Here is a 25,235-nt window from a genome sequence, read left to right on the forward strand (position 1 = left end):
CGGCGATCAACGATACACTAAGTATGGCGTGCGATCACATCAGCATGTTGTCCTCACTTATACGTCGACTTCGCCAAACAACCAAACGCTACTCGTTGCGTGGTTTCAATTGTGTATGTGCGCACCAATCGTATTGCAGACGAGTGCGTGCTCAAAACTGACGATGGTAATACGAAGGATGCTGATAGCTGGTGCATAAAGATAATGGAAGAACATATGCATGATGATCAACGGCAAGCGTGATCACGCAGGATAATGTTTGTGTAAGACATCAAGGAAGGTAGATGGAACAAAAATTCCACGCTATGGCAATGATAGACACAGCAAGGACAGTGTTAGTGTGATCGCTCGTTATCGTACAGAAGATGAGAGATAACAGTATGTTCCTTTCAAAAATCTTCTTCACCCTTGTATCCTTATCGGGACGTATTCTGATAGTATTGAAGGATAAGGTGCGTCACGGAATAAACAGTCACGTTTGCCTAAAGTATAGGGTAGCGATTTGATTTTAACTCCTTTAAACGAGGTTTAACTTTTTTATAAATATTTAATGTGAAAATAATAATCAGTGCAATTGTCACCTTTATTTTTCAAATTGGCTTGATGTAATGCGATATAGCATTACTATTATGCTATTTATATATGGTTTTTACGATAAAACAAATCGAAACCATTACCCATCTAAAGAACGAAACGATGACCTAGAAGCGAATCGAAATTGTTTACAAATTTTTCATAAACAGACGTTTGTGTTCTTGCAGTTCATTGCAATCTGTTTAAACAGTTTCGGCGACATACATTACTGGCGACATCAGCGATATACGTAACGATAAGATAACATGTGACGCAAAGAAGATACAGGCGAGTGAAAGCTGTATGACAAATGCCGTTCATAGCTGTGAATCACGAATGCTTGAAACATGGCAAGAAGAATGCGTTAAATGTTTTACAGTGTCAGGATAAATCTGGCGACAAAAAACATCCAATTAGAGGCATTTCTTGCGCAAACACACGTTAATGGTTTCCATGGAGCCCAACGGTGGTTAGAACATGTGCTAAATCAACGTTCATAGTGGTAGTTCAAATGCAACAGCGTTATGACAATGGGAAGTGGAAATTAATTGGCCCTTTTCTAGAGCATGAAAGTACGTCCGCGCTTTGAAACAGATAAAGCATCGTTAAAAGGGCACATCACATTAGCTGATAGACTGAGAGACATATGCTTCTTTTATATATGATATTGTTTGACATTGGAGCTGTTGTTAGTGAGTTGAATGTTGAATCATGACCTGAAATATTCGCTTTCGATTGTTTTTGTAAGTATAAGTCTGATTTATACATTTGGCACACTTGTTGATAGATTTGAAGATTTTAAACAATATAACTTGCACTTGTATTCTTTCAAAGGTATTATTTAGAAATATGTTGTATATGTACACATCTGAGGAAGCTGGTTTTAGACACAACAGAATCTTGCAGAACTCGATCTTGCGTATCTGGGCTTCCCCATTGCTGCATCAGATGGAAATTTAGATCGAAGCTTCAAAGTTTTGACAACATGAATATCAACTGATATATCGGAAGTTGAAGGTTTTTTTGTGGTAAATAAATGCAATAAAAAGGTAGGTAAATTTTGGTAATTGGTCAATCATTTTTACTAATCGACTGGGGGCAAATCGACATTGATTTCCAACTGCACAACCACGTGTTTTCTTCCACAACTGCCTTATTTTGACGTTAAATATGAGTATAAGTGGAGTCACATCATACTGGGTGATAAAAAAATTCAGTAACATCAAATAACTGGTTTAAAATATCAGTGATTGTCACACTAAACTTCACAGATTGTAGGTGTAACATTTTCTTTGCACTCATCATATTGCTGTCTTGTATTCATGCGGCAGAATGCGTTTACCCAGCTTTTCGGTGTCGTTTTCCTGCTCCATTTCGAGGAAATTCCCACGCCAAAGCTTTGCTTTCATTCGCTTCGATCAACGTAATTGCGTGGCTTCTAGCAGGTGGCCGTTTGCTTGACATCACTAGCTTTGATGACATTTGCCAGAGGCAAAAGTTCTGCAACAATGTTCACTCTTTTCGCCACCCTGCGAAGCTTTACGTCTAGCGCTGGCCCAATGGACGGTTGGTTACATTAGGGACACTATCTGACAGGGCGGAAGAAAGTTGCGAAATTATGAATTTCCCATTTCCCGGACACTTTACCGTGGGACGACCGAAATTGAATCGTTACTATTTGTCCCGGTTGTTCTGGGACGGCGGTGTTTGAAATGAGCCATGGTTTGTGCATCAAATAAGAGGCGCATCCCCATACCTTCCTGTTTGTTTGGAGTTTTAGAATAGTTGTTTGCACTGCAGCAACAATAGTTTCCGCATTCAAATTACTTTTCGCTGCACCTACGATCTTTACATGCACAATCGCGTGTATCCGAGGTTCGCATTATAATTACGAGCAGTCGCCACGTGGAAAACTTGAAACTGGGAACGGAACAGTATGGAAAAAAAAAACTTTTCCCGGCTTGCGATCACCGTTCAACGTTCCGAATCGTATCTTCCACAGTTCTGCGACCAAACAGCGCTTGTGAAGTTGCTGGTTCGTTCCGGAAGTGGTAAGTGAGGTGTGTTTGATGGTGGGTATTGAAACAGACAGAAAACTATGCTCTGTCGTTGTGGTTGAATCTTTCCCAGCTAGATGGAACTGTAACGATTGCGTGCCGGGTGTGAAAGAAGCCCTTTCGGCATGGCACGAAAGCTTCGGCGACAGTGACTTGCAGCCGAAGTCGAAGCGTGAACAGAATTGGTCGTGACATTTCGCCACCATCGGTCGTCCCAGGATGTGAGTGCATTGTTTGACAACCTGCTGCCAGAATCGTTAGTATGCTTCCGGTGGGAGCTAACTGTTGACAAGCGATGTAATTTTGAGGTAAATTAAATCAAGTTGTCGTTGCAAAGCAGGTGGCATGAAGCAGAATGATGGGAATGGGAATTTCATGTGGTATATCAGGAATAAAGTACTTTGCTAGGATGTGGAAAGTCAAGTGAGTTTTATTTGTGATTTTAGTGTAATAAATTAATGTTTTATAACAGGTCCCATTCTGTAACCCAGAAGATAATAGGAAAGTAGTTCAATATCTTATATTAATATACTACACTACGTAACGAAGTAACATCTTTTTCAGTAAAGCTTCCAACAATAAGCTAGCTAGTAAAGCTAGCTTACAATTTCATGAACCCAGATAATGTTTTCCATTTATATTTCCTCTAGTCATTACAAGCATTGGTTTATTTGTATTATTATCATTAAACAACGTAGAAGTATCGAATTTTTTTGCTGAGGTTTGATCAATGCTCTGTTTTGGGTATTTGTATATTACAATTCTTTTGCATCTGAGCATTTCTCAATACGAGTTCGTGTTCAATTCTTTAGAATCTATGATGCATAGTGATTCACTACTTGCCAAGCCGTCACAGCACATGATGTTACCAATTTCTCGATGTCTCTGTGCCAAATCTCGCCTTAAGGATACTGAGCTCCAGAACAGGAGAACCTAATCTGGATCTGTCTGTATCTGTTCCTTGGTATTACCATTGATATGCTTGTTCTAAGAATGATTTGATCCAGTCCTAGGACAGAAATTTAAAGACATACTTATTGGATTTCTATAGTCCGATAAAAACCCATCGACTATTTTCAGTTACAGTTGGTAAATGTGCAGTAGAGCTGCTAAAAACACATTAAAGTACTTGATTTCTACAATTCATTCGTTTTACGTACTACATATGCTAAATGCTTGTTGACAGCTTCATTAACGGGAGCTCGTGATTTGCCTTTATTTGCGTCAGGCAATTAGATTACACTAGCAGCGAACACAATCGCAGCTCCATTCAGTAACAACATGCTAGCATCATTATCTCCCATGCGCATCAACAATGCAAAGTAATTTCCACATTATGAAGGTGGTAAGAAAGGGTGAGCGAATCTATTCCGGGCTGCAGAGGTAAAAATGTCATTCAAACGTGGTAAAATGTGTTGTCCATGTCCTCCATGATTAATTGGCTGATAGTAGTGATAAATGAGCTAGCAGGGGTGGCTGGAAATTGGCGCTCGACCCATTGGGCGGTTAAAGTTGATAAAACCATGCTGCACGTTTCAGGGTTCCTATTGGTTATTAATAACGATTTATTTTTGAAAACTACTACCTTAGTTGAAAAATGTTCTTGAAAATTTAATTTGTTTCAAATGTTTGAAGTGAGTTAAAGGAAATCATGAGAAGCACAAAGAATTGAGTTTAAATGTATAAGAAGATTTATTTTCAAACGAATGAATTTCAATATTCCGATCACTCTTCAAATTCTCGCCCCTTACTTTGTCCTAAGTATGTCTCCAAAATATAATATTAGGTTCAATGAAACACGACAACTCCAGTAGCAGAATTTTCCACTGAAATCCTACTCATTTTGCATCATCGATTCTTACAGCTGAATTAGGTTTGATTTCGTAAAAAAAAACGAATAAAATCATGAATCCATAAGTGGGTTCAGCAACGAAGGGTTTATTTTGTACAAAATTGCCTTGCACGTGCGTACCCTTGAATGTAGGGCACAAGAACGTGCCCTACCATCTCGATGTTAGTATAAGCTTTCCTTTTTGGAGTGTGGCTTTTAATTATTGAATATTGCTTGTTTTTGGATTTTACTAATCCTAACAGTATCCCTAAGTAAACATCTGAAGCATATTTAATATCGTGAGTATTGATACATGCGATACAATCCATTTCCCTTGCAATGTAATATCTTTCTTTGGTCGCATCTATCGCCGTTAGTGTGACATTTAATACCGCCTGAATGCATGCAATGTGTAATTGAAGAGCAACAGCGAATAACCATTTCTTCTGGCAGCTTCTCGGGACGTTTGCGATCCATCATCCGCACAGCAGCAAAATCAAGCAACCGGCAAGGGTTTCAGCTCTTTGGTATACGTTGTGTGTGTGTCGACTAGCATCATTGTTGTGCTTGATATGCGGCGTTATTTGTTGTTCGTTGTTCTTAATTTTGTGCCGCGCTGCGGTTGTCGTCGTCCGGGAGAACACATTCCACGGATGGTTGTACTTTGTATACCAGGTTGTGCCCCAAATAGGCACTGGCCAGTAGATCCTCCGACGACAGGTTCAACCCGTGCTCGTTGGACATCCGTTTCAGCCGCTCGTACATGTAGACCGCCGTTAGTGGGCGAACCGATCGACGATCGCGCTGTTCCTCAACGTTCGCCTCCAGCGGACAGGGTACCATGGTGATGTTATGATGCACTAGCGAACTGATTGTCGCTCCACTCGGAAACGGGATATTCAATTTGTCGTACCAGCGCAACGGAGCGGACACTCGGCCAGGATACACGTCTTTTACGCGGAAGTTATAAACTTTGATGGTGAATCTGAAGCTACCAACAACAAACGCTACCGCGACCGCAGTTCTATGCCGAACCGTACCGACCGATTGACAACGTGAAACTGTGCCGGCAATGCTTCGTCCTGTTTCGTCCATTCTACGTTCGTGAAATGTGTAATGTTTCCTGGGTCCACACCCTCCCGCAACGAACGGTACGGAACATTGACGAATGTTCGTCGCATGCGTGTTTTCTAAGGGAAAACTGAATCTGGAAGCCATATGATTCCATATGATTCGAACCCCACGGTTGAGAACTGCAGCTGATCGAAGGTTTTTATTTCGACGGAAAGCCCAACGGTCGTGGTGACGAAAGAGAGGTCAAAGTGTAGATGGAAGGGGGAAAAAGAAGTCCGAAATGGAAAAAAGGGAGAGAACGAAAGCTAGAATGTGCAACCTTTTCTCGTTTCCAAGGCGACGATTGCTAAGGGTACGAAGCATGCACAATGAAAAAACGGATACACAGATTGGCTCAATTTAAAGGACCTGGTCCGTTTCCTGCGCAAATGCATTTCGTCGGGAAGACAATTCTTTGAGCAGTATTTTAGCAAATTCCAACAGTGCAAGAAATGCATACATTGTTTGAATATTTACATAACATATTTAAATAAAATGGGCAAAGAATAAAATACTGCGGATTGTATTTTATTCGCTGTTGGAGCACATGGTTCGACACCGTTAACGGAACTCTGCTAACAAAACTGTAACTCTGAACAAAAAGTAAAGCAAATATTGTAGATGTTAAAAATGTTAAAAAATGTTAAAAAATCTCACATCACCAGTCGGGAATGCTCTAGGTGGATACGATACACTTCGATTTCCGTTGCATATTTTCAACCCGTCTCGCATGGTCTGCCGTGCGCTCGGCTTCATTCGACATTGGTCCTTGCGCACATATGTTGCAAACGTGTGTTTCGACGGAAGGCGAGATCCTTTCGGCAGCGATGCATGAACTGAATTGGCCCATCTGGATCTGCATTTGTGGCAGCGGGCACACCACCAGCCCGGAACTGTGCGTGAAGCCACCAAATGCCCAACAAACGAATGAATAAAATTAGCTGCATAACACGGTACTGTACGTTCCATTCTGCTTGCAGCATTTTTTCTCTACGCTTTCAACCGTTCATATTCGGTTTTTTTTTTCTAAATGCATGCAAAATGCTTGTATTTCTCGTGTTGTTTCTCTCGTTGGAATTGCTAATACGGATTCTAATATTTAATTGGCTGTGATGGATTCTGTGCGAAAACCGTTAGTATGCTCTCTATCCGTTCTACGCCACCGAACAACACAGACATATTCTTTGAAATGACGCAACTAGAAAGAATCACTGGCACGCGATGTAAGAGAACGAATCCACATACTTTTCAACAATTTTATGATATTCCTTTCCCAGTAACTGCAGAGAAATGATCCAACCATTGAGCACGTACGGAGGCCCCGATGCAATTGAAGGGGCTCCAGTAGCAGCTTGCCATCAGCAGTGGCAGTACGAATGAAACTGCTCAAACACTGGCTGTACGACATCTGCAGCTGGTTACATGGCGAATGATTCTTCCCACAATGCATCCACCACGTGCCCGAAGGGACTCTTGGGCTTGTTTCTGCTTTGTTCGAAGCACTGCTTCTGTGACACTCCCGCACGGTCCAGTTTGACTTGTGCTCGTGGTTTTATGTCTTTTGCAATTACAACATCGAAGAATACCCGCGCACATGGATGATGCTCCGTTCCACATGGTCAACAACAATCGCTGGTTGATGGTGATTCTAAATAAATATCCATGAATGGAATCGCTGAACCGGCTGCTGGCGATGAACTGCTTTGTTTTGATAGGATGTATAGAACAGAAGTAAAACATCCCTGCACACCCGTATATGTAAACGTGTTTATTTAGGTGCGCGAGGCTGGCTGTTGTGAAGGATATCAGTAACATTATAGTATTGTATAAGGCTTTCTGTGGCTTTAGAACTCTTGTTTTAATATATACTATGGTCTAACGAAACGATGTCGTCAAGGGTTTGGTGTATGGAGTATGAAAATGCATGATTATAGATAGAATTAGATCTCGTTGAGAAACACGATGGAATACTTGATATTCTGAAAAACATTGGCACGACTTTGGAACAATAATCGAGTGGAAGTTCTGCATCAAAGGTAGTGCAAAGACTGAATCCTATGACAATAAAATTTAATAGATCCTATGTTTAGTTTCAAACGATTTAAAATTCTGGATTTGTACAAATTATTCAATGCAAGGAATCGTGCATCGAAACTCGTAATTTGGAACAGGACAGATTTTTCAATCAAAAACAGTTCCATCCGCATCACTTTACATTCTATGGATCTTTAACATTTAACAGCACCTCAGCCGAAAGTATGTTGATGTTTAATAGTCCTTTGTTTGTACAAAATTACACCGATACTAAATTGTTCTTTCAATTAACGCGATGCGTAGCAATTAAGCCATGGGAGGATAGATAAACATCACCGAAGATGTATTGAATTGCATACCTTTAGGCGGTAAACACAAACTGTTATACGCGCGGTTGGTTTACACACTATGGACGACATTTTGTTCGTTGTCCAACTTTCATACCTTTGAGTAGAAAATTAAAAGATAATAATGAAAACCATAATGCAGCAAACATAAATTTAAGAAAATCAACTACGGCATCGGACATTGTGCAAGTTTTTTATTTAAAAAATACATCCGTCAGAATGGCTGAAAGAATGAATCCCACATTGTCATTCGCAGGCGGTTGGTTATTATTTGTTTCATTATCGTCGTTCCTTGCTGCGTGGAAAAAATACGTATTTATCCTCACAATGCACACAGCAGGGTGAGTTTTGGACAGATGTCAAATGAACTTCAACAGCAGCAGTAGCAGGGTGAGCCCCATTCGCAGCAGGACTTTCCGCAGAACTTTCCCAGGGGCAATTGGGGCAGTTTCTTTTTGTGATGAAATAATTTCTGGAATGCGTATGATATGAGTTTTTCTTTCCTTTCTGTTTGGAATGCTTGTAGTGCGTTGGATAAATAACTTTGTAAAACGATTCCAAAAAGCTAACATTTGTTTTACCTTTCGGCAATAAAAGCCTGTTTCAAAAACATCTAAATTTTCCATTTTGATCAGATCATATTCGTCGTACGTTGTAGCAATAGTATTTAAAAATACATTGTCAACACTTTGCTTTGTTGGAATGTTTCTGGCCAATTTCTGTGAAATCGTATATTTTAAGCAGAATAGTTCAACATGATCTATTTTGGAGTTGCATTCCTGCAATACGTTGCATTTTAGATAATAGAGCAGCATGTGTTTTTCACTGCTGCATTCGTATAACTCGCACCAGAAAATGCGCCCTAGAAGTAGTAACTAGTTAGGTTTCCCGCTTCATAGAAAATCCATTCATCATACCAACTCTAGCTATAACTAAAATTATTAATTAGAACTGCTTCCACCGAACCATTTCGCTACAATGCAATTATCAAACTTTGGAATACTAACGATATTGTAGGTATGTGCTGTGCTGGAGCAATTACAATGAAAGGTATGTGCGTGGTACGCATTACAATTGTATTATTGGTAACGAGGATATGTAATTGGTATGTACTCAGTAGAACGAAAAGCAAACAGCACTGTTGCAATTAGTCATTCGAAGTGCACGAAAAACATCGAGATACGACACATGTCTCGTAGTGTCGATTAGACCGATTAGACTTGTTTTCCTTTCTGCTCCGATTGGTAACGCTTGCTAACAGCTCGAGCTTTCTACGATCAACAATTAAAACGAAAGTAACAAGGTTTTCTTTGAGAGCGTTGGCGTGGTTGCAATTCTGTCAGTAATAACTTCCATCTAGATACTGATCAGTGAGCGAAAACAAACATTGCGGGCTTGGTTTGCCGTTTGCAAACAGTGCCACACCGTATGGTTTCGTACAAAAATAGACAATATAACGCAGCTCCAAATGGGGATATGGTAAAGTTGCGTTTCGTTATTGCTCTTAAAGATTATTCCGTTTTTTCCTTCTCTGTTGTAAGACAGCTGCTGTCTGTTAAATGTTCGTATCCTTATTTTGCTGCCGTTGTGATGGTGTGTGCTTTTCCATCTCATCCAGGATCGTTCTGGTTAATGTTCGATGTTTGCAGCAGATTCTATGCAGCTGGCTTTCAGTTTTGTTGGTGTGTGTTTCGATGCTCCGATCGAGCAGCGCTTGAAGGATCGTTTGCCATCGCGTACCGAACTTCAAATACACTTGTATGAACATTCAATCGAAGCAGCGCTAATAAAAGCGATTTGTAATTAAAATTATTTTACAGCATGTTTCAAAATATTGTTCAGTAAGTTTGAATGTAATAAAAATTAGGTTAAGAAATGGGCAACTCTCATTTTGAATACGATGAAAAGTTGGTTGACTGGCTTTTAAATAAAAATAATCATTCTGATTTGTAATATTTGCCCAAAATGTCTAAACAGTTTAGACGCATTCTATTCCCCCGAGACGTGATGTTGAGAGCTTCGAATTGATTTCAGAATTATCCTTAAACCTTGTGTCGCCAGCATGCAATGGTCTATGCGCACGGTAAAAAGTTCATTGCCTAGTTCTAAGAGGGGGGGAAGGAACACCCCGACAAGTCGACAAAATTTGCATAACGAAAATACTTACAAACAGAATCACTTCTCGTTTTGTTTCCCATCCCCACCTACAGCTTGTAATATTACGTACAAGCGGATCACTTACCATGGAGTTCAAGAGCTTTTTTATTTTTCAGGACGAATCTGTGTGCTTTTCTGTAGACAAATAACTTTGTATTTTTGTGTTGTTTTTTTTATCACGATATGTATGGGCAATATCATTGGATGACATTTTCCGCACGACTCTTAGTGTAATTGACTTCTATACGGCTTCGTTTAGCTTCGAATATCAGCACTAAATGCTATTTGTATGCAACATATTTTTTGGGAACTCTTGTTTCACTAATATTCATAATAATTTTAGATAATGCAACTAGTGCCGTGAATGTGTTCAAATATACAAAAAACTTTCACGTTTCTTTCTCTCGTGTGTGTATCGTATGAAGAAAAAAATATTTATTTCAGTTAATCGTCATTCTATAAATGTTAATATTTTTTTATAAAATTTATTCAACTTATTTCAATACACTAATATCAACAATTTATATAGATTAAAATATTTTTATCAAAACCTTAATTATATGAAAAATTTACCATCATATCGTTACATTCCATCGACTGATTAAATTAATATCCTCAGCAGGTTATTCCTATCCTTTCGAACACAAACCTTCATATATTTCCAATCCTTATATGTATTTCACCCTCCACAGAATCATCCCTCTGCCGAGCTGTAGCGCGTGCTTGCGTACATCACTTGCGGATGGCACGCGTAGCGCACAGCGATCGACGCACGCCACCGTTGTTACAAAAACGAAAAGGTGTAGCATAAACGCGAAACAAAACATGAAGCTACCCATCTCACTCCTGGGCCGTACGGCTGCATCGTTTGTCCTTTTTCGTTTCCCTATGACCCGGTTGCTTCCAGTGCCGATTTCCCCGTTCACCGTTCGCCAGCAGTTGCACGCGCATTTGATCCCCTGCCCTGATGCCGGTGTGCTTCCTCCCGATGTTTTATGTTGCGCTCCTGCTTTCACATCCGTGCGGTCAGGTACGGTTCTGGCGGTGGTGGAAGGAACTCGTGGCAGCTGTTCGAACCGATTTGTGGCAGTACGTGGCTGTACGCAGTCTGCGCAAACATCACCTCCGCGCAGACTAACCATTAAGCAGAGCAGCCCACACCAAAGAAAGGAAAAAAGGAACGACTGATTCCGATTGCACTGTGGAATAAAATGGTAAAACAGTACCTCACAAAACATAAAACTAATTATCAGCGTTCGACTGGAAAGCTGTTGCTGAAACAGAATTAGAATGTATCTACAACTTAAGTACAACTTAAGTCTTTTCTTGAGTTACGCGAACAATGCGTGCGAGATCAATTCTTGTAACTCAAGTTTTCGCGTAATTCGAATTCCTTTTATAATATCATTTGTATTTAGTATTAAGGGATAGATTTCGTATTTTCACTTTACGGAGCTTATTAATTACTGTTATTTCAATAACCATCGATACAGCAATCTTCGAAAGGTAAGAAATCAAAATTATCATCGTTATTATAGGGTATCACTTTCGTTATTAGTTAAATTAATTCTAATATTCTTCTATCATCATTCAGCATTTAAATTTTATTCGAAAGAAAACATAAATTGTTTAAAAAATAGTTATAAATGAGCATTGCACATTTACGTGGAACATAACCCATAGTGCAAGCCCGTTTGTAAAAACGGGTGCAATGAAGGGAATCCCATTTCTTCCCTTGCTTTCGCCCACTTTTGCTTTATCCCGCACGAAAAGGTGGCAGTTGTTTTCGTCCCATCTCGCTCTGGAACGCTGGCACCCTCTGGCAACGCAGTGTTCGCGGGGACTCGCTGCAAGCCGCGTACATTTCGATCGGTCTGCAGCCTGCAGCAACGTGCATGTGTTCCGGCGGTTCGCTTTCCAGCCGTTGGAGTAGGGGACAGATGAACAAAGCGCAAACCGTTATGAAACCGCCGACAGGCGGCAGACGGCAAGCAAAGTGAGTGAGCCACAGGCCCGGCCAGTGTGTGTGTGTGTGTCTGTGCGTGACGGAAGAACGGAGAACCTGCCCGGTTTCGGAAGTGCCCAACACCCGACGCACGCAGCGCGATCTCATTTTGGGAAGTGACGTCGAGCGAAGTGCATCTCAGCGCCCTGTTTTGCACCGGCAGCGCAGGTGATCGGAGTGATTCGTTGCATTGTAGCTGTGCGTGACACATCCCGCTGAAGTGCTGAATCGAACGCACTCTATCCGTGATAGATTGATAAAGTGTTCTATCACGTGTGTCAGTGTAGTGCGTGTGACAGAATGGTCGGCTGATTGAGCAGAGAAGCTGGAGCAAGAACGTCCTTCAGTGCACACACATTGAGCGCTAATACAGGGTACATCACCATGCCAAAAAGCGTTCCAAAGAGTGGTGACAGAGCTCGCAGCTGTCAGCCATCCGGTGGAGGAAGAAAGCGAAAGCAGGAACCAGTTTCAACGGTCCCGTACCAGCAGGATCGTTCCGCGACGGGGAAAAGGATATGCATTCCAGCGGCGGTGCAATCTCCGACTTCCGGCAGCGTCAGCTCCACAACTCCCGATACACCACCGACCGAGCGCGGTGCCGTTAGCGACTTCATGCTGCAAGCTCTCGGGCGCATCCGTGAGCTACAGGATGAGCTTGATTTTCTGCAGAACGACCCGTACGCCGAGGATACGGACGATGAAGATCAGCATGAGAACGCGAGACAGCCGCCGCTACAGGTGATTGGTGGACGACAGGCGGAAGCGATCGGGTGGGCTGTCTGTGCTCGGGAAACGATGCATTTCCTGCAACGTGAAGGTATCCCCCCGGACAGCCCTTTGATGGTGAATCTCCGCCGACGGCTCATCGGACGAGTGGACGAACCGGACGAAGGACTCTCCTGTTAGGACGCACTTCGTTCGACGCACGTTCCAAGCATTTCTAGTCAGGGGGGGTCAGATATCCTCGTTCCCACATGCTTCTTGACTCAGTTGGCAATGGCGAAATAATCGGCACCATCTGGCGAGATTCCAGCTACACGGTACGGATAGCAGCTGCTCGAGCGAACTTAAGCACGTGCATCAACCTTCAAATGGATCAATTCTTCAAAGAGGAAATTCTAGTCACCGGTGCAAGAGTGTTGCATGTTTAGATGTAGTTTTCTTTCTGTCATTCATTACCTGGAATACATCAATAAAGCTTTTACCAAAAATGGCAACTTGTCATGTTTCATAACGCAGCAAGAAGTTCAATAATAAAAATGTAGTACATTGATAGGATTGCATTTTGTCCGTTTTGTTTCACATTTGATTTATTTATTTGAAGACGTATATAAATCGTTATTGTACAACTAGAAAACATGCTAATTCGTTTCACGACCTAAGAATAATTAGTAGGACCTTTGGTTTTTTTTGCGCAATGAATTGTGCATGCCTCTTTTACCCCTGCAATATAATAAATTCATCTTTCTGGCCTGGGCTTTCTTTTTATTTCTCTTCGTAATACATACAACTACTTTCGGTTCAATCCAATTTGATTCTCATTTGTTCGTTCTTGTACTTTTGCTCTTTCCATATATTGGATGAAACAAGAATAACATTACAGCAATTTTTAAGCAACATTCGAATTTACATTTCAATCATTAGACTTAAATGGTTTTGTCTCGTATTAACTGGGAGTGTTGAATCTTGATGTTGAGAACAAAGATCTAATGAACAGAATTGTAACGAAACCTTAGACGAGTGACTGCAAACAATCAACCCTCAATAGATCAGGGCCTGTCTCCATGTCTGCCATGCTTTGCTTTTATTTTTGTCCCATTGTGGGAAGTCTCGCGTTCGGGGAATTAGTCCGGATGGGATTCTGGCCCGGTCCTGCCCTGTGAAGACTGGTGCCGCTTCCGATCTACCTGACAGGTGTGACATTCTACTGCACTATGAGCTCTTTTAGACGTCCGACAATGTTTATAACACGATCCGGAGAGATCAGGCGGATGGTATGAACGGTAAGAACCCTGAGCTTTTGCCAGAAAAGGTTGGCACAAACAAATGGTTAGAATTTTTTCACTCTTCAGGAGCGAACGTGTGATATAAGGAGCAACAACTATGGAGAACTTTTAAAGCACGTTCACAGCCTCAATACGAAACCCAACTTCTCTTCATAAACTTAATTCAAAAGATGCTACACGACCCATGAAACCGATAATATTTGCTGATGTAAACGTATTCCCCAGTCATTCTGAAATGATATCAAAATTGATTTTTGACTTTAAACTAGCATAGGAGAATATCTTGCTTGACCTAGTCCGCTACTTCCTTTAAGCGTCAGTTACAGGGTTACTCACATTGGAAACTTATCTCCATTTTTTCTCGCTTACCCATGCCTGTGGGTAACTTACAGAATCTTTGTAAGTCGCAAGTATCCGTAAACCTCAAGGTTCAGCTTCATTTCGTTCTTTAAATCTTTGTCTGTCAAGTAGTGGAATGTACTAGGAAATTGTGCCTATGCATTTGCAGCATATGGTCTTTCATGTTGTGCTTATTTTTGGTTGGTCTTTGTCTCACAGAGGAAATTGAAATATAAATTCCAGAAACATTGCCTCAAATAGCATGTTACATTATTCTTATTTCTCTCAGTGCCCTCCCCTGTACAACCACTGCGTTGCTGATGGCCGTCTATGTTTTTTTCCTCTCAACCCCTGTACCCCTGTATTTGACGTGTCTTTTCTCATTATCACCTTGCTGATCACGATTCAAGTTTTCCGATAAATACACACGCTCATGGATTTGCTCCGCTGCCCGGTTTGTCAGTAACGCACGTGCAACGGCTTGAAACAACGGCCTGGCAAGAGTATTTTCTTGCTGGTAAACGTTGGTAGTGGGAAAAAGTTCATCCTCCTTTCGTCGTCGGCACAAAGAGGAGACGGTGCAGAAAAGCGGTTCGGTGGAGAAGCGATGATCACACCTTCTTGCGAAACAAGATTGGTAAAGTTTGCTGGTGTGCCTCTGTTACTCCATCAAGTTTTGTGATGCGTTAGTAGTAAACATATTTTTTTGGATGAATTTTTAAACTGGTTCTTACCTTACACAGGTTTTTTTGTTGATTATTTATCCAAAAACAAGTTCCATGAAGAATCATTTCGTTTTTTTACAACCTTTGCTCGAGCATACGAATCTAAAGTTGAAGGAAAGGCTTTGGTTACTTTGTGCTGGTTTCTAAGGAAACCTGGTGGAAAGTTTTGCGATGTATAACAACTTGTTGTCACCAACTTTATATTAACATCCATCCAGTAATTCGTCAGAAAGTGATCATTGTAAAGCAGCAACATCGAAGCTGCACCATAAAATCGAGTGTCTGGAACTGAAATGCACAAAACTCATATGTTTTTGGCTAATATCGCATCGCACCCTTTTTCATCGTTGTCCGCGACAATCAGCGTTGGTTTGTGTTCGGGTGCATCCTTTACATAGCCAAACCTTCCGGTTGCTTCTGGCCATTTCGCTGCTGGGGTTCCTCGGGCAGTTGATCAAACTGTTGTTTCTTTATATCCGTACGATCGCGTCCAGTCACGACCAGACGCACAAACTTTCACCTCTTCCCGTGGACGCTCTGCACCGACAGTGACTTCCGGATGCTGTGATGTTGCGAACGCCGGATCGTTGACACGAAACTCGTCTCACAGGCATTCCCGGCCGACGAGAGACCGATACGGCGCTGTACCGTCATCGGACGGCAGCACAGATACCGGTGGAAGTGTTGCCGGAAGACGCCCGACACGCAGTACAGGGCGACCGGATTGATGCAGGAGTTGAGGAAACTGTATGGGAAGAGAAAAAGCTGGAGTGAACGGATGTAGTACGCTTCGCATTTAATAAAAGTTAAATCATCCAGGAACACCATAAATTTAAGCCTTAAGCTCACAAAAAACACAATCTCTCTGGGCTTAGGAGCTGGAGCGCACGAAACTTTGAAAACTTTAATTACACTAAGCTACGAAAATTGGCTCATGATTAATTCAAATCCTGGGGAGAGGAGAGAGTAGTAATGCATCAGTAAAATTCTCTCCCGAAAGACTCCACTCTATCCTTATCACACGCGTCGTTATTTAAAATTGAAGGATTGGAAAAAGGCAGTGCAAAAACAATAACATACCTTGTTACTAGAAACTAAGACGTCAGTCTACAAATTTACGTCAAGAAACCCCTCTTAATTTAGCAAACGAAACAAAATGCTTTTGGAATGTAGCATTCACTCCCATTATCGGAAAATTCTGTTCGGTAACATTTTAGGTGTGTTTTATCGCTACAAACCCTGGCGTGTGGAAACAATTGAAAATGTCGAAAAATATCCCACATTGCAGTACTAAAAATCTATAACAATCCTCCATAAAAAAAAGATTAAATATCGTACATCCACGACGAGAAGCAGTTGAAACGATGCACACCTCGATCGTTGCTACCAACTGTGAAGTGGCAAAGTAAATTACACCTTCCGTCCACTGGAGTTGATGTCAGAACCCCGTATTGTACCGATGCTGGAAACTATGTGGCAAATAGGAAAAACGTTGGGGGGAAAATTTAGACGCACCGAAATAGTTCCAGTCTTGCTTGGAACGTTAATGAAATTCTTGGGCGCTTGCCTATCACCGTTCTAGGGCCAATTGCGAATGTTTTAAAACAAACCTTCTCACCATGGGGATGAGCTTTTCCTTCGGTATCAGTCGGTATCAGCACATTTTACTGTGATCTATCGTTCGCATAGCACGAACGGAATATATCTAGTGGGAAAACTTTATTCTGAGTGATTCGCGGAATTAAAGTAGCTTTTGCGATTCCGGATCAGAATCAGCCGTTCACCCGAGGGAACGTTATAAAGCTTATAAAGTAAAATGGAGCAACAGGATACCAAGAGATGGTTCCAACAAATGGGTGTTGCGTAAACGAGATCCGAGAGCTTTTAGCCGCTAGCAGAGATTCTGAAACTAAGGCATACTTTCAGCACCTTTGTTCCATTCACTAGCGTCACTAGTGCGGGCGTAAGTTATCCGACATGCAGTGAAAAGTTTCACCCATCACCACAACATGCACTGGCTTGCTGTAGAGCTATCGAGCATTGATGAACAATCGCAAACGGTGCACAACCTCCATCCATCCATGGTCATAGTTTTCGGGAGGAAACTTTCATGATGGATCTTCCTCTTCAGGCTATCGTTTACATGTCATAGCGAAATGACGCTATCGGATCGGAGGGATTTATGAGTTGCCTTAGCTTCCGCCAGAAGCGTACATATCGGTCTCCATCAACGTCAAGTGCAAAACAGTTTTAAAACCTTTGGAGGGTTGTGAAAATTCAACCAAAAACCAGTGAAACACCAAGCACGGCACATTTTCTATCGAATGTTGAAGAGGATTGATCCTCCATTGTGTTGAAGTGAGTAGGAAGGTGAATGAATCGTTGCTTTTGCGATACAAACAAAGAAAACCAACGAAGTACAAACACCGAACGGAAATGTAATGTTCTGCACATACCTGTCGGAGTTCGAAAGACAGGAAAATCAATAAGCCCCTTACAGCCGGTATTAACGTCGGAACAGGATGGACCACGGCCCCAGAGTCAATTATTGTGAACAAATACCTTTTTGGGACAAGTTGAGCTTGAAGGGATAATTCAAAAATCTGTTTTATTACGTGTTTCGATATGTTTTCATTTCTTTTTCTATTTATGTAAGAGCATCTCATATTTATTAGTAAATAAATTTCGCCATTTATTAGCACTTTAGCACAGCGCCATAACATTCAAGTGTTAAAATTAATGAGTATCGTTGGGTGGATGATTTATACCACACATAATAGCCACAAAATGCGACAAAGTGCCCAATAAGATTGTGCCATTCCTTACAAATAGAAGAACAAAATCTGCTACAAACACGGCTGACTGATGATGTGATGTTGTCCTTCAATGGTTCGACCATGAATCATAAAGGCTGGTTTTTACGACAGTCGAAATAAAGAATTGTGAGCTTGCGGCGTGATCTCAATCGTCCGTGCCAACCAGCACGAAGGTCTCTGAATGTTATTGCGAGACAGTCGGTCTGGCTGAATGCCGGGGACTGTGGAAGTGTGGATGGATCACACCCGTCTTTATTTTTCGCAACGAGAATGACGATTTGTGCATGAATAATCTCACCTCCATCAAGCGATCGACTGACCTAGGATTTCAATATTTGCGCCGAACCAACAGTGATGCGAAGAGCACATCGCTAAATTACTTGTACGGAGACAGTTTCAGGACCGTTTGATGGTGCTTACAGAGAGATATTTTGCACTAATTTGTGCACCTTTTTTGCATTTTGCACTAATTTTGAACGAAATGTGTGACAGTTACTGTAATGATCTTGTGAAATTGTATGCTGATTGTATTGCAATTTTCTCTTAATTTTCTGGATTGCAGTATCTAGCGAGCACGACAAAACAGAAGAATATTAAAGTTTTAACACGGTTTGAGCTCATAATGCCCTTTTATGAAATTCGTCGCCACGATCCATCTGCTTAATTTGTCAATTTCATAAATAAGATGTTAATGACCGGAAAATGATGAATACCGATTGGTGCCAATATTTGTTTGCACCCTGTGCGTGTGTTGCATCGTACCAGCAACATATTGCATCATTCCGAACGTCGTGCATAAAAGTCAACAACTGATGCATGTTTGATTTTCATCATTAATGCCCAGAACTGCTTGATTCATGGCAATATTTGTTTGATAGTGTGCAGCAGCGATAGGGCTTTGGCAGAATGGAAACTTCAATCAAAATCCTCATTCGTGAACCAACATAAACGACAATCGTTGCAATTTGCCGGTGGAGACATGGCAAGTTAATTAATCGCAGCAGTACAAACGGTCTAATTTTGTGTGCTCGTGTTTTATTGATCTCAACAGCAGCAAGAATCTCCACTACATTTTCGTGTCGGGTACAGAGGCAGGGCCACAAAGTAATCGATTACATGTCACGATCAAATAAAGCAAAAATTGCAATACGACAACAGTAATCTAACAACTTGTTGGCTATTATTTAACGGTCGATTCGAATGCGATAGTTGGATGCGACCGTGTGACTGTAGAGGGCGCCGCATCGATCGAGTCGAGCACGCCCGAACTAAGTGGATCAACGATCAGGAGAAATGGCACTGTAAAACGCTAACCCGGCGAACGAGGCAATCGATTTGGCAACTAAAATGTGCTAAAATAGTGGTGAAATACCATGCAAAATTAATAAAAAGGAAAACAAAATCACTTCTAAGCTCCTGTCTTCTGAACAACCATAATTCAATTACAAACTCTCTTACATCACTAACGATTCTGGTATTTACAAATATAACCCAATGCTATTGAGCGACATTCGGGCGGTGTCAGTGTAGCATGACGCTGCACGATGGGCAAAGTAGCGACGGCATGTCAGGAGCCACGGTGCGGTCACAGATTAATTGATCATCAGCATCAAATAAAGGAACGGGTCGTTCACAGTGTCATCGGAAAATGAATGACTGGCATGTCACACTTCCAGCCCACACCAAGCAGAACTGCTACCGTCCACCGATTACTGAGCCGCAACGGAGCACTAACTCGAGCGATAAAATCCCCAATGGTTACGCTTCAACCGAAAAATCCTTCACCAACCTAGGCGACCCCTTCCCACCGCATGCCCAAGCCTTTGTTCGACACGTCTTACCTGAGACAGAAGCCGGTGATGCGGAAAATGTGCCAGAAGTCATCGTAATCATCTTCGGCGTGCGGATTCAGATGGAACCACAGCTCGACCACGTGATGCGGCAGAAAGCACACGATGAAGACAATCACGAAGGTAATGACCATGCGGGCGACGTGGCGGCGGGCACGGGCCTGCGAACGGCTCTGGGGTCCCGCATTCTCGCCCGGCATTTCCCGCGCGCTCGTGTGCAGCCGGTGTGCCATCAGTACGTAAAGGATCCCGATGATGGACAGCGGCAGGAAGTAGTAAACGATTGAGTTGAGCACCGTTTTGTACCTAGTTTAGGATAAGTTGGGCATCGCATTAGCATTGTCGGTGAAGCAACACAAAAAAAAGGATGAGAATTATTATTTTGTTGCGTCTTGAACTATTAGAAGCATGGAAGGCAAAAGCTAAAGGATTTTATGATTACCAATTTGTCAGTTCTCTGCCCAGACACAGACGGTGTCACTCGAACATGACAGTTCCAAATGATATCATTAGTCAACACCGATAAGGGATGGCATAATATCCAAAACAATGGCTAACAAACTTACTTGGAATAGTTGAACTCCTTCAATCTGGGGCCGAATGGTGAGCAGTATTCGATTGTTTTGTTCGACTGGTCCAGGTGGACGACCACCACGTCCGACATCACCACAGACGGTATCGCACAGATGATGGCCAGCACCCAGATGAGAAATGCAACAATCACCGTCAATGGACGCGTCTGTGAGCAACAGGGTAAGTAAACTTTTAGCAAGATTAAGTCCTCTCTTTGATGGGAGACGAAGCGAGACAGTAGCAACGATGCAAGGAAAGCGTTACCTGTAACTTTCGAAGTGGATTCACGATGGCACAGTACCGATCGGCGGACAGTGCGGTCAGCGTGAACACGGACACACCGATGGAGATTTCCTCCGCAAACTCGGACACCCGGCATAGGGCGCTGCCCCACGGCCAAGACTCCAGCGTGTAGATCATGGAAGCGAGCGGGACGCAGATCAGTATCACCAACAGATCGGCTAAAGCCAAAGAGAATATGTAGCTGAAAAGTGGAACACAAAAAGAAACATAGACATATTAATCATTTCAATTACTATCACCAAAAAAGGATTGGAATTGGTTGTTCTTGAATTAGTTTTTAATTGCTGATGTTTGTTGACTTTGGCTGATATACGTTATAGTAGATGTATTCAAAGGATTTCGAAAACATTATACTACATAACTTCGTTAAACAATTCCTAAACCATATTGAGAATAATATACTAAAGCATCTAAACGGGTGTTACAGCTAAATGTGAACAGTCAAAGTGCAAATCAATTATTTGTTTATACTCTATGGGGTCAGTACTGCCATGTAAACCCGTGAGTCGATTTTAAATGTCGTTTTCGTGTGTTAGAGGCGCGATTTATTTAGTAACTATTCTATTCAATTAGAATTCATGCTTTGCGGATATAAAAATATAACGGACAAACCCCCATTTATCTTTAACACTTTTCATCGTGCCGTAGGTTACAAAAGCCTAAAAGTATGCAATAATTTGCTTTGCACATAATTCCTGTTGGTTATTATACCAAATAGATACGACATTATTTTGTGGACAGATCGGGATTGGGATCTTCTTTTAATTGAAACTTCATCCTTTGATGCTTTTGCTTGTCATTTTTAAAATGACTTGTTCCAAAGCTGAATAGTTTGCGTAAAGAGATTCCAATTGCAATATGGATTAATTGAAATGAACTGTTTAAAAATTCAAATTTCCTACAGTACACATGCTTTATTATCAATTCACTTCAAAATTAAAAAGCTTCTCATTCGATGTGACATTCTATTTACCATCTGTAATTACTATACTTACTTGGGAAACGTATAGCTCATCGCGATAATTAATTTTCCCGAAAACATTCATGTGCATGCGCTCGCTCACACAAAGCGCACGTACGGTTCGGAACTGAATTTCCACGATTAAGTTTACTCTCTATTAGTGTTTTCCATTTTCATGTGCGCACGGCTGTCAGTACCCGCAGCAAAATTATACGCTCGATTGCGTAAAGCACACGGTGTTGCGAATCGTACGACGAGTGCTTAAGGGCACTTTATTTTGTTTACACGGTGCGGTGTACACGAGCATTCTGCGGATGGTTTCGCACTGTGCAGGTTTTGTTCTTACCTTCGAGCGGTTCTGGGAGCGAATGTGAGTGAAAGCGTAAGTCAAGCAGTTGATCTTTACACGGTGAGAAAGATTAAGTTTCGTATCTGCACACAACGAGCTCATATTGAGAATGAGTAGGTTCCAAAACAAAACAAAAATCCTGCATACATTCAGACGCGCATGGAGTCCTCGTGCGTGCTTTCGTCACGTTCCGCGATCAATTGCTGACGCTGTAACAACATCCTGTAAGACGATGAATCCCACGTCCGTGGTGTACGAAAACTTCCCCCTCGTTACGTCTTCCTGATCACCGTGGGCGATTCTTTCACCCAAGCGCCTTCAAGTGAGCTTCTTCAATGTCGTGCAAATATTGGGGTTAAGTTGGAAGTATTTGCTTCAGCCTCAGAGAACTAAACCCACGCAGCAAATAGAATAGGACCGGCATGGCATTCCACTGGAAATGTTGATGATAATGAGCGCAAGGTGGTTCGTGGAATGTGTCTCGCATGCTTTAACCTCCGGCGAACGCATTCTCATCTCAGCAATCAATCACTCACTCGCACTTCCCCAAGCAACCGTTTTTTCACCCGTTGCAAATCGACGTGCTTAAGGCGACTCGAACAGTGGCACCCAAAAAACAAATGTGCGAATGCTATTGGACGTGACAGGCGCCCAGGCTCCAGGGGGATAAGTGTAGGGATGTGTACCGCAATACCACACTCCAAGAGCAACCCCTGATGCCATGCAGAGTTGCTTTTTGCAGTTCTACTGTGGTAGAAAAGCAAAGCCAAGCAAACAAGCGAGGAAACCGGAATGCAGAATGGCCATGATGGACTATTTGCGCATTTTTACTTTTTGCCTTGTTCCATTGGCCGGTGTAAAAGCCGGATAGTAAAGCTCTCGGTAGAAGAAGGTACCGGCGGTAACCGACGCGTGGTGTCGGTGTTTGTAGGGCAATGATGCAAACATGATACCCACAATGATTTCGAGTACATGCTTTTGGTATATGGTCGGTTCATTCGCACACAAAAGCGCACACACACACACAACCACAGTCTCATGCGCCACAGCTGGGAGGTAAAACTGGGAAATAAAAGAACGTGAAAATCATTTGCACAAATTGGCAGCATTCCGCATAGGGATGGAACAAAAAACCAAACGGGTTGAAGCGATAGGTAAAAGTCAGATTATTTTGCGTAACAGACTGTTAAGTTTATATTAGCAATTCCATCCCACATTCCAACCATTGCATAACGGTTTAGGAAGTTGTAAGCATGAAGAATTTTGCATTATCCCGTACGAAACAAACTCACCAAATCGCTTTTATATTGATTTTAAGCCAACAAATTGTTGCAATTGTACAAACATGTTCACAAACTTTGATTTTATAAATTGAAAATAATATAAATTTAATGTTAATATCAATCATTGCTTCGTGTCATTGTAGTAATAGCTACAGTACATAACCATTATTGGATTGTGAAGTATAAATGTATATCTACTATCGTTCCTATTACGTGGACTGTTCAAAGGACCAAGCTCTGATGTTATAGCAAATGATTGTTCCTATTTGCGAAAGATCAAATTACGATACGTATATTTAATACCTCGTCATCCAAATCATAACTTCAAAGGAAACAAGGTCATAAATTTCATCAATGATCAATCGTATCGCTTTTATCATCTGCTAATGGTAGGTACACATCCATTTTCAACCAATCCATCATGAAAAAAGGGTAAAAGGTCGTTGACATTAGGGAGTTATGCTTCTAAATGGAATCGATTTGGTTGGCTGAAAATGTTTGCGAAGCCAGACATTGGCTAACTATTGTGTATAAGATGTTTGATAGGAATATAACACAAATTTACAGTGTCCACACTCAACATCGCACCGCTGGCACGCTGAAGTTCAAACTACATCAAAAGGCAAAGTTGATCGATACGAATGTCTGTCAGATTCAATTACATTCTTCGCTTTGTATTAGGTGTCAATGTGAGAAAAAGATCCAAAAGAAGAGGTCTCTTCACTTCCATTGCGATACAACAACATAAAAAATCGTAGCGTACTGAAAATAAGATAAAACCACCGTTCTTTAAGATGATTTGATAAGCTTTAATAAAAATGATATTATGTATTAGTGACTGTCTGGAATACATTTTGAGTGCCATATTATTTAATAGACAAAATCATTAATTTGTTTTAATACAAAGCTTAAACGCCAATCAACCTACAAAGCCTATACAGCGTAACGCCGATAATCCGAACTCATCTGCACTCGATGGTTGCTAGAAAAACGGATTACAAGGATAATTGACAAATTTCCATGTTGTGGTTATCTTTAATATATTTTGTTGTTTATTGTTGCAAACCAAAAACTCTACTGCTGTTTTGAATTTGAGCTTCCGTTAACGGTTTTGCAGTTAATAAATCAAATCTTCTTTGAAGACACCCGGTTAAATTAGTAGTAGTAGTTTAGTAGTCTCATTAACTCATTCTTCGGTACCGCCATCTGGCGTGTAATACAGAAAATACAAGGATCAATTTTGAACGTTAAAGAAGCAGTTTTATAAAGAAGCAATAGACACAGCAATACAACAGTTTACTTACGTGTTGGGAATGTTGCGCATCGCCCTGTGTCGCAAGAATATCACCACCAGCGTCCCATTACCCACGATGCCAACGATAAAGATGAGCGCAAACACTACGGGCACAATGTACGTTTCCGGCCGTTGCTCATACGGCACGTAATCGTCAACGTCGTTGTGATCTATCTCTTTTAAATGAGGCGTATCGGCAGGGGCAGGACTGGTCCATGGAGAGCTATCCACAATCGCATCACCCGAAAGCAGTCGAATTGACTTCTGTATCCGATTCACACCATCCATCCCGTCCAGCAGCGTCGGTTCCTCCATCGTAAAACTTTCGTTTAGATGTCGATAATAACGCATGGCGGACATTTTGAAATGGTGCGTTTGTAGTGTGTAGATTCCGATTTTAGTTACGGCACCTGAAAGTAATGTAAAGAAGGAAAGAAGAAAAGCTGTAAACGTCACCCGAGCTAGTTGTCACGCTGGAACGAATGAATTTATTGAATGCAATGGTGCAGCGCACAACATAAACAAAGCATATAAAAACATCCCTCATGCTCATAGGTATCGTGTAACTTGGCGTTGTAACGAACAAAGTTGTAACGAGCGTAAAAAAAAGCGGCTC

General features: G+C 41.6%; 2 protein-coding genes across 2 annotated transcripts; one reads left to right on the plus strand and one right to left on the minus strand.

Moving 5' to 3' along the window:
• The first annotated feature begins 12,501 nt into the window (after nucleotides 1–12,501).
• Nucleotides 12,502–13,026, plus strand: LOC128298691 (uncharacterized). Its single transcript, XM_053034461.1, has one exon. The coding sequence runs from the start codon at nucleotides 12,502–12,504 to the stop codon at nucleotides 13,024–13,026; it is 525 nt and encodes a 174-aa protein (XP_052890421.1).
• Nucleotides 13,027–15,706: 2,680 nt separating this feature from the next.
• LOC128297022 (neuropeptide CCHamide-2 receptor-like) lies at nucleotides 15,707–24,979 on the minus strand. Its single transcript, XM_053032571.1, has 5 exons — nucleotides 24,630–24,979; nucleotides 20,694–20,913; nucleotides 20,423–20,595; nucleotides 19,848–20,162; nucleotides 15,707–15,935 (listed from the first exon to the last, which is right to left on the minus strand). Exons 1-5 carry the CDS (start codon nucleotides 24,977–24,979, stop codon nucleotides 15,707–15,709), a joined length of 1,287 nt encoding a protein of 428 aa, XP_052888531.1.
• Nucleotides 24,980–25,235: the final 256 nt, after the last annotated feature.

This window comes from Anopheles moucheti, chromosome 2, assembly GCF_943734755.1.
Source record: "Anopheles moucheti chromosome 2, idAnoMoucSN_F20_07, whole genome shotgun sequence".
NCBI classification, from domain to species: Eukaryota; Metazoa; Arthropoda; class Insecta; order Diptera; family Culicidae; genus Anopheles; species Anopheles moucheti.